The sequence below is a fragment of the Microtus ochrogaster genome, linkage group LG9 (assembly GCF_000317375.1).
Source record: "Microtus ochrogaster isolate Prairie Vole_2 linkage group LG9, MicOch1.0, whole genome shotgun sequence".
In the NCBI taxonomy this organism is placed as follows: domain Eukaryota; kingdom Metazoa; phylum Chordata; class Mammalia; order Rodentia; family Cricetidae; genus Microtus; species Microtus ochrogaster.
Genome location: NC_022034.1, coordinates 95,556 through 106,934, shown reverse-complemented (window position 1 = coordinate 106,934; position 11,379 = coordinate 95,556). Strand labels below are relative to the sequence as shown.

Below are 11,379 nucleotides of genomic sequence, written 5' to 3'. Positions count from 1 at the left end.
TATGTCATAAAAGACAAACAAAAGTTGAGGGTATAACTCACTGATATACTGCAATGAAAATAAACATCTTAATTTAATGTGATTCCTATGTCTAATTAACCTTTAATTTTTGAGAGTCATTTCTACAGTAAAAAGGTAGAAAACATATATATATATATATTTTATTCGAATATATGCATATTATGCTGATAACCTGGCTAAATCTGATTGTGAAGATATAGTTTTTAAGGAGCATTTCTCTCAAATACAGGACTATTTGAAATAACAGTTAATGTCTTGAGGCACAAAAATATTGGAACTTGGGAATTTTGGGGTGACTTGTTAATGGATCTTTAGAATCTTCCTGAAGAAGCTAAGTGCTGTCATGTGATTATATGTAAGGCATGGAATATCAAGCAGAGTAAACAAAGCCAGCTTGGCTGAGGGAATGAAGGAAAAGTGCACTGGATCTGAGGGAAACATTGAAGTACATCCACATAAATGGCATCACAGGGAAAAAGAGGGGAATGAGAAAAAAAATCCACACATCCTAAAAGTGTCTCATAAGATATGTCCTCTTAAGACTCATGGGCATTAACAAAGATCTTCCAGCCATGAACTGTTGCATCATTTTACAGGTACCATAAAATATATTCATAGGACTATTAGAAACTAGTAAGCACACACAGGAAAAGTTACAAAGACAGAATATTCCCCAGACCTTCCTAAACCTCAAAGGCTATAATGATAGCACCATACCTATTCCACCATAGTGATTTCTGAGATTATGACATTAGACGTAAATCAGCTGTGGAAGGGGTATAAAGGTAAAGAAGTGGAAACATAGAAGCTTAACGTGCTCAAAGTATACAATATACAAATATGAAAATGTTTTTATATAATTCAGTATGTACAATGTATACATGCAATAGGAAAAAACTAAAAATAATAAAGGTTAAAATAAATAAGAGAAAATGTTGGATTAAATTCTAAACAAAAACAGAGTATTATATATCTTTTCTCAGACAGAGGGTTAAAGTGTTTATAAACATGTGTTTCAATTTTAGTGTTTGTGTGTGGAGTGCGTGGGGTGATTGGGAAAGAAAACTAGTACTTTCTCATCCTAAGCATGTATTCTACCAAACCAAGGCCATTCTTGCGGGCATCATGTCTACCTGGTCATCTCTGGACTTATTTTGGTATCTGCATTCCATATGACTTTAAGCTGCTTCTTTGACTAATTACTCCCACCTGCACACCTCTCCCAACCCCCGGCAACTTATCACTTGTGCTATCTATGATATTTCAAAGGTTTTCTGACCCGGGAACATAGGAACAGTATCACAGGGATGTTTCATTTATTTCAGCTCTGAATGTGACATTCGAGACCACACCTTGTGCATGGCACTTTTCATCTCACTGTTTCTCAGAGTGTAGATGAGGGGATTCAGCATGGGGGCAATCACAGTGTAAAACACAGAAATTTCCTTATCCTTATTCTCACTTCCTGCAGGTAGAACATAGGTATAAATACAGGGAACAAAAAATAAAACTACCACCATTACGTGAGAACTACAGGTTGAGAGAGCTTTGTGTCTCCCTGCAGATGATCTTGTCCTCAGATTATACAGAATAAGTATGTAAGAAGCAACTAAAACAAGAAAAATGGCAACAACCACCATCCCAGAGTTGGCAATTACTAAAATGCTAACAACATGAATATCTTTGCAAACCAGTTTCAAAAGAGGCTTGACATCACACAGGTAGTGATTGATGTGGTTGGGACCACAGAAAGGCAGACTGAGCACCATGAGAAGTAAAGCAATAGAGTGCCAGAAACCCACTGCCCAGGACATAACAATCAGCACATGACACCTCTTTCTGTTCATGATTATCAAGTAGTGCAGAGGTTTGACAATGGCAACGTAGCGGTCCAAAGCCATGGACACCAGGATGAAGATTTCCACCCCTGCTAGCAAGTGGGCAGTGAAGAGCTGGGTCATGCATTCATTATAGGAAATGTTCTTTCTTGTAGCAGCCAAGTCCCTAATAAGCCTGGGAACCACGGTGGAGGTGTAGCAGAGGTCCATGAGGGAAAGGTGGCATAGAAAGTAGTACATTGGTTGTTCAATTAAGTGACTGCAAGTGATAGTGACTAAAATGATGGAGTTTCCCATTAAGACAGCCAGGTAACACAGCAGGAACAAGAGGAAGAACAGGAGCTCTACTTGTCTGTTTTCCCAAAGGCCCATAAAAACGAACTCAGTGACATTTTTATGATTTTCCATTAGTGAGTAAACAAAGCACACCTGAAACTTAGTTCATCTGAAATAAAAGAAAATAAACAAAGCAATGTTGATCAATTTTTTTTAGTTAATTGGGATTTGTAAATTGAATAATAATCATCATATTAGCTTATATATATATTATATTCTGTGAAATAATCTGTGGATACAAAAATCAAAGAAATTTGCATAAAAAATTAAAACTATAGAAAGCAAAAATCTTAAAAGTTCAAATGTTTTGTTGATAGCGATGTAATTATAAAGCTATCTTTACATGAAGATCCATGATTCTTATTTGCAATGATCAAATTGTCTAACCAAATGCAGATCTGTATGCATAGAAATGTTCCAAGGTTATTTCATAGACTACTTGAAGTCCAGTTAAATCATATTACTATGTCAAATCATCCACAGGTTCAACTCTTTCCCAAACCCCCTTTGTTGTCTTTTTAATTTGACTTTTAAGAATGCAAAGATGGAAGAGAAAAAATAGATAGGAGTATGATGGAGGGAAGAAGAGAGGAATGAGCCAAAGAAGGAAGGAAGGCAGGCATGATGGAAGGACTCCAGAAAGAAAAGATAGAAGAAGGGGTATGCTTAATTGGGGACCAGTTATGCAGATATAACTTATCATTGCATAGTAGTTATAGCAGTAAGGCAGACTGTAACTGTGAAGTCAGAAGAATGAAGTGCATGGTCATGTTTCATCCAAATCCAGGAAAAAGGGAAAAAAAATTCTGGTGTTTCAATAATAGCCTTTTTATATCTAGGATTAACCAATCCTCCTCTTATTTTCTTTCCCCATCCTGCTATCATCACACTCCATCTAACTGGTATCCTTCCCACAATTACAACTGTCCCAAGATGACTATCATGTCATATACATGCTATTCTTTTATCTTCTTATTCTTATAATACTGAAATCCATCTCTCCCTCCTGTCTCTCATCTCTCCTTTTTCTGTCTATCTTCTGGCTCAGGTCTTTGCCCCACATTCCATTTCCTCCTTTTCTCTTCTCTTTCACTTCTGCCTCTCTCACCCTCTCCTACTCTACACCTCTCCCCATCTCTGCCTCCCCCTTTTTCTGTCTTCCCTCTCTCTCCATTTACATTATCATTCTAACATACAGAGAAAAATATAATCAGGTATAAAGTAATCTATTTTTACTTTATTTAGTAGCATATATTTTACTAAAGCATATTTTCTAAAAGTTTGCAATTTAGATTTTCATAATCAAAAGTTTTCTAATATATATTGTTTACAAACTTATGTTAATTATATAATTACCAGAAAAAATAGAAAGGAAAAACCGGTTTGAAATAAAACTCTTGAGACTTAAATAAAATGCTAAGACCATGAGAATATATTACTTGTGTGAACAGTCAGGAAGAACATTCTGTAAGTTTTCTGCTACTTTGAATAATCTCTTATTAGGAAAAATTGTAAAACCACAATATGTAATCTCAATGCCTTGTGACATTAGAGGGAAAAAAGGGTTTACATGTTTTATATTTAGCATTAATGAAGTTTTGAACATGGTATTAAGTAAATTTTATCATTTTCTCAGTTTTTTCTTCATCATATCTCGTGGCTCATATATCATTTTATTTCTGTCTGTTTTCTGAATAGATGGGCTGCACATGGACAAACAGCTGATTGTTATTTCAACAGTGTTGACATATTTCTGGAAATTTTTACTTCAAAAAATGACTTAAAATTTGGCTGTCAAATTAATTTTGCCTAGAATTGTCATACAGCTTTTAAAATATCCTATTTTAAAAAATTAACCATGAGCACAGATTTGTCAGGAATTGACTTTATAGGTGGGACTTATTAATATCAAATTCTATGCAGAAAAATATGAAGACCTGAAACATTTTATTATAATCACATCTGTAAACATATATAAATATTCAGAATACTTACTTCTACCATGATTCAAATTTTTGGAATATCATGTATTTTTGTTTTTGAAGTAACACCTCTTTCTTTTCTATGACCTTTAGATAAAACAAAAACAAAAGATGTGGGAAGCACCTATCTCTCCCATGAATCTTTAATTTAAAGTACCTTTTAAACATTCATTGCCTGAAATACTTTAAGCTAAAAGACAAGGAAACCCAAGAGGAACAGTCTCAAGGGAATTTTTGCTTCAAGTCTAGGCTTTAGTTACAGCTGTGAATGTACAGCCAACAGTTTTGAGTGGTCACATATTAAAGATTTCATTTATTCATTGATTAGATCTCTGATATAAGTTCTCCATTGTTTTTATTTGTGTTGATAAAGTCCTATGACTTGTTGTCCTTTTTTTCCAAAAAGATTTTCCTTAAAGTCTGAAGCTGCCGATGTGTGATGTGTGTATGACATAGCTAATAAATCCTGGATTACTTCTCATCTCACTGCATCTCTGTGCTGAGAGTCATTTAAGACTATTAATATTATACTTGCCAATGTTACCCTAAAAATCATTGTTATTATGGAAACTTGAAAATACTTCCTCAATGTTTAATTATGCCCACTGGAAATTTAGAAGATATACATAATACAATGTGCTTATATGTTCTCACTGGCATTTTTGTATGTTTAAAGTGGAAAATCCACAGCGTCTGAACTGTTTTCTTCTCTTTAATATGTGAAACTACTTTTCCCCTTGTCAGAAGTAGCTTGTATATGTGCAAATGAATCTGTAGATTTTAATGAATAATTTATTCATGTTATTCAGTTGCTTTAACAAATATTTTCTAACTATGATAAAGCCTGCATATAAAACTGGAATTAAAGTCTGCCATAAAGGCATATGTGTGAAATCATGTATCATTTAGGAGACTGAGATAAGGAGACTGCGTGAATTTTCTACCAAGTTGGTCAACCTCCTGAGTTTCACTCCAGGCATGATTGTATAGTAAGACTCTATTTCAAAATAGAAAAAAAAAATACCTCCTTAAACATGCATGCATTCGTGCACACACACATAAGCACACATAAATGAAATAACAGTGGTACACATGATGCTTTTTACTAGCAATCTTGGAAATAAGTTGCACTAATATGTTACTCTCACATATTTCCATACAGAACATTACCCACAAACTCATGGATATTTCTTCTTACTGATTTTGAAATTCATTTATTTTCTGCTTTCCTTCTTTTTACTTACTGTATTTGTTCAATATTCCTTTTATTGAGATATCAGTATGTAGATATTATTCCTCATATCCTCAATTTTTGCACCTTAAATTTACTTTTCAGTTAATTTCCACGTACAAGAAAATAAAAGCTTTCTATTCCATAAAAAAAGAAGTATGTACTAATAAGACTTGTTCTGGAAATCCACATACAATTTGATTACTAAATACATATAAAGCACATTTCCTGCTATAATCTGGATAGTACTTTTTCACTTAGGAAAGACAGCTAAAATTACTAACCTTATTTAAACATGTTGTACTTTAATGTGTTTTAGATTTTTTTGATGTTTTTCATTCTCAGTATAAACACAGAGGAAAACAAACTTTTATATTACATCCTTTAAACTGGAGATGAACTCATAACTGAGAAATATGAACATCTATAAGAGAAAAAAATGAAAACTTGTTGCCCCTTACAGAGGTGGCCAAATTTAACCCATAACTGAAGAAATCAAATGTAATTGATATTTTTGGTTACCAACTGATCACATCTAGAATTAAATAAAATGTATATCTATGAGGGACTGTTTTCTTAGTTAAATCATGTGAAGTTGGAGACTTTGAGGTGTTAAAATGTGCCTTAAATCTGGCATACACCGTCTGTGTCAGCCTATGTAAAGGGATGAGTAGGAGAAACCTTGCTAGCTCTCTCTCTTTCATTCTGCCTGCTTGTCTCACAAGCAAGTTTACACATTCACTGAAATTAAAGCCTACATTGTTGGGGCTCCGACTTATAGTGAGACCATCTGAAAAATCCAGAATTTATACTAAAAAAATGGATTTTTGAAACTTCCACTGATAGAAAGTCAATCTTGTACTCCCCTGCAATAGCCTGTAAACTATATAATGTGTGTGTATGTATACATGTACATACAATATAATATAACTTATTAAATAAAATAACTATGTATGTATTACGCAAAGAGACTGAAATGTTGCAAAATTAATAAAAACTCAGAGACAAAAATCGGTGTTCAAGTTGAAGGTTAGAAAAGCAAAAGAACCAGTCACTGGCTCTTACCTCTATCTCAGATTAAAATGATAATCCTGACTTCAGGATATCTCAAAATGAGATTGAGACTGAGAGTTGTCTCCTCCAATTATATAGTCCTTTCTAGTTCTGGGATTAAGAGCCTGCACCACTACTGCTTGGTTTCTATGGCAAACTAGTTTGGCTACTAGAATTAAAGGTGTATGTCATTGCTGCTTGGTTTGTAAGGCTGGCCAGTATTGTTGATTTTGCATTACATTGTGCCAGAGGATTTTGCAGACCCATTTGGAATTATATGTGTGTTGTGTATGTGTGAAAAACCTATGTCTGATTACACCTTGTACCTCAATAAATCAATTTTGTATCAACTTGTATAAGTTCTGTGGTTTCAATATGTATATTGCAAATTGGTAACTATGTTGAAAGATTCTTTAAAAATCCCTTGGTAGGGGGGCTGGAGAGATGGCTCAGAGGTTAAGAGCACCGACTGCTCTTCTAGAGGTCCTGAGTTCAATTTCCAGCAACCACATGGTGGCTCACAACCATCTGTGATGAGATCTGGTGCCCTCTTCTGGCATGCGGGCATACATGGAGGCAAGAACACTGTGTACATAATAAATAAATAAATAAATCTTTAAAAAAAATCCCTTGGTAGCATGAGAATAGCACATAATTCTGACTTTTATGAAGAATCATAAGGGCTTTATTCCACTTTACTTAAGTTTTCTGATTTGTAACCTGCCTTTCATCATTTATTTGTATCATTATAGAATGTAGGGGCTTGAGTTACTGCGAGTCCCCTACAATGCAAGGAAGAATACAATTAGATATATTTATAAACTGAATTCTTTTGCTTTTGAGATGGTTGTTGTCAATGTCTCCCCAAAATTACTAAAAGCTCTTTTCCAGTGTTCGCTTTCTCCCCATCATTTGTTAATTTAATCATTAGTAAAAAAAAAAAAATTACTCTAATTTGTGCTGCGTATTTTTCTGATAAAAATAATAAAATCTTAATTTTTCCTTTTTTAATTAGCTCAAATACCTTTTCCACATCAGATTTATTTTTTACTCAGTTTACATGGTATAAAGATCATATGATAATATCTTTCCTTTCTATTAAAATTCCTGTAGGGAAGTATTTGGAGGGTAATATTACGAGAATGTAGTTAAAATTCTGATCCACAAGATCGACATAGGTCTTCTGTGATTCCTATTCAATCAAAGTTAATTCTCTCTCAGCTTCAGTTGGTAATTCCCTGGATTATTTAAGTCCTTGTCACTATCTAAGGGTTTTTTTCTTTTTCTTTTTTCTTTTCTTTTTTTTTTGAGATAAGGATTTTCTGTAGCTTTGGAATCTATCCTAGAACTAGCTCTTGGAGAACAGGCTGACCTCAAATTCACAGAGATGCACCTATCTCTGCCTCCCAAGTTCTGGGATTAAAGGCATGCACTACCCTCACCTGGCAAGTTTTCTTAAAATGAATAAGTTCATCGGGTTTTATCCCAACAGAGAGCCGTATATTGGAAATACCACCTAGCAGTCTTTGGAAGTCATTAAGAATCTGCAATCATTCTCTCCTAATTTGTACATTTAGGGGTCAAATTTTCTTAACCCTACTTTATAACCTGTGTAATTAATAGAATCCTCTATTTGTAGTTTTTCAGCAACAGTTTGTAATCACCAAAAAGGCAAAATGTTCTTTAATTCTTTAAACATTCTTTCTAAATGTATTTGTATCAGATAGCAAAATGTCATCTATGTAATGATATACTATAGATTCAGAAAATTGCTTATATATCATTACCAATGGCTGATTTACAAAATATTATCACAGGCAAGGCTATTAAACATTCCCTGTGGGAGAAACTCACAATTAGTACCTTTTAGCAGGTTGAGAATTATTATGAGTAGGCATTGTGAAGGCAAATTTTTCTCTGCCCTTTTCTTGTAAAGGTATAGTGAAATAACAATCTTTTAAATCAATAACTATAAGGGGACCATGCTTTAGACAATAGGGAAGGCAAAGAAATTCCAGATTGTAGAGGATTCATTTGTTGAATCACATTATTAACAGTTTTTAGATCTATTGCTTTTCTCCATTTACCAGATTTCCTTTTGACAACAAACACAGGAGAATTCCAATGGATGGTTGATTCTTCAATATACTGAACATCTAGTTGCTTCTGAACCACCTATTATAAAGCATGCAGTTGCTCTATTGTTGAAGGTCATTTTTTAACCCATATAGGTTTCTAAATGAACTATCTTAATGGTAGGGCACGCATACTTCTGAGAATTTGCCAGTTGTTTTTCTGGATTTCTGTACAGCCTTGTCAGGGCCTGAACCCCAACAAAAACCATCTTTCTGGACCAACATGAAGGCATGGGGATAATTGAGACAGTTCACTCAGCAATATCAGAAAGGAATCTCAGGGTTCATTCAAATCCTGAAGATCACCAGCGTTTATTTTCCAAACATCTTTTTAGCATTTTTTTCCAGGGAAGCAGGACTAACATCATGTCTACAGTTCTGTCACTAACTTGGAACTGACACCTCTTCTCAGGCTACTCCTGAAAGGAGTAGCATATCCTGAGCTCTGGAGACAGCCAGTCTGAAGATGCTTTTAGCATCTCTGTTGCTATTGTGGCTAGAGAGGCTGGCTGCTGATACAATGCAGAAATATGTGGCCTGTATAATATTGCCCCACACAGCCCAAATGGTTAATGTCTATTTTTTTACAGCACATTTTAATATCTTTCCAAGAATCATGAGTTGGCTTATGGACTGTGCCTGGGACTGCAGCAATGTTTATCTGGTTATTCAATTGTTGAAACAGATCATGACCCATAGATTCACTGCTATTTTAAAACATATGCGTCAGCCTTCCTCTATATCCTTCTGGACCTATGTATTCAACCCATCTTGTGCTTTGTTTTACCTGAGACAGGGCTCCAATTCTTAAGAACTGAATATCTGCCTCCTGAAGAGGTCAATTTGGATGCCAAGATTCTGGAGTAATAAAAGTCACATCTGTCTCAGTGTTTTATAATCCTTCCGTTATATTTTTTTAATATTTGTACATTCAGCTTCGGTCTTGTATCATATATAGAAGTTTCTAAAAATATACGTTTTCTATTTTCTGTTGGAACTTTAGATTTATACTCAACAGTTTTTCTACCATTCATTGCAGTACAGTTTTAATAAATTTTCTAATTTTCTTGAGGAGTCATGCCGTCCACAGTGACTGGGAATGACTAATTGCATTTGACCTGGGGGACACTGAGCGAACCCTCAAAAATTTTCCTGATGATAATGGGATGCCTTGTTGGTCTCTTTTCATTCTACATTCAATGGCCCAGTGTTAGCCTTTGTCACATCTTCTTTATAGCCCAGATGTTTGGGGTTCATTTTGGATGATTCCCAGAAAAAAAACATTATTTCATGGAAATTAAGAACATTCTCAAATTTCTTAGAACATGATCAATGTACCTGTACCTATAACCTTGATTTATTACTAGAACTAAGTAATTTTGGGAGAATAGAAAGATGCAATAAAAACGAAAATGAAGTCCAGATTATCATCTGAGACTACATGTGAATTGTCTGGGAAAGAAATAATCAACATCCAGAGATAATCAAAAGTAACTAACTAAGGAAGAAGAATAGAAAACAGAAACAGGGAATCTTTATGCTATTTTTGTCCATAAGGAGGTATAAATTTATGCAGCCAGAATGAAAATTGGATCCTTAGAAAGATATAGACAGATCTTATATATGTGTAATATATATATATTGAGCACTCATGGGCATATACTCAAAGGACTTCATAGTCTTTGATAGAAATACATATATATTCATGTTAATTTGTGCTCTATTCACAAGATATAGGAGTTAGACTTATCATAGATGTTATCAGCTGGTTAGAAGGTAATATGAGTTGGATATGCACAAGGGAATTTTATCCATGATGAACAGAAATGAATTTTTGAAAGTCTGAAATTGGAAAACATAAATGAAGGTAATCCAGAATATGAAATAAAAAGTCAAAATTTTCAATCACGTGAGGACTATAAATTAATTTTGTGTTTGTTGGAATGTTGGGATATTGTAGCAACCACCAAGAATCTAAAAAAAATAAAATAAAAAAGAACCACAGGTCATGGAAAGAGGCCTGAACAAGCGAAGATATTAGAAATGATTCAGAATGAAAGTAGAATGATAGAAATTCTGCTGAATAAGACATGAAAGATGTAGGAGAAACAGGAGATAGCTAGAGATGGAGTTTTAACTTATGTTGGGGTATAAGAAGAAGACATATGAAAACACACTACTCTGGAAACTAATTAAAATACTTTAAAAGTATGTTTGAATGGAAGTAGGCTGTTTGGATGGATAGAACCAATTACAGAAATTATGAATAACCAAATGACACTTCCAGTGCTAGGTATGGGATATATTTCTATAAATTATTTGTCAGGAAGTCCCCAGAAGCCCCACACAATCTAGTCTCTTTCCATTGTTCTTGGAGGCCTAACAGAAACAGCTAGCTAGACCTAATTTCTGAAGATATCAAACATCTGGGTTGTAGGACATTGAGAAATCAAGCTGGGGCTTAACTGGAAGCTCCCTCTTTTCCAGCTGATGTACATAATTCTGAAAGCTGTTATCCAAAATTATGGGACAGAGAAATGCATGCATTCACCAAGCTGCACATGGTGCAATATATGCCTGCTTTTACATCGCTGGCATGACTATTCTGGGGATAACCAACTAAATTCTGGTTAGATTTTATGCCTGCTTCAAGGAAAGAATTTATGCCTACTATTGTAAACATTACAAAACACCACTGACCAATGGAGTCATTAGCCATGGAAGAAAAATCACCATTGTTGTTAACTTAAGAAGAATCAAAGTGGTTCTAAATGCCAATTTAT

At 34.3% G+C, this 11,379-nt stretch overlaps 1 protein-coding gene across 1 annotated transcript; it reads right to left on the bottom strand.

Moving 5' to 3' along the window:
* Positions 1-1,337: 1,337 nt before the first annotated feature.
* On the bottom strand, positions 1,338-2,267 carry LOC101989698 (olfactory receptor 4P4-like). Its single transcript, XM_013352319.1, has one exon. It carries the CDS (start codon positions 2,265-2,267, stop codon positions 1,338-1,340), a length of 930 nt encoding a protein of 309 aa, XP_013207773.1.
* Between the last annotated feature and the right edge of the window lie 9,112 nt (positions 2,268-11,379).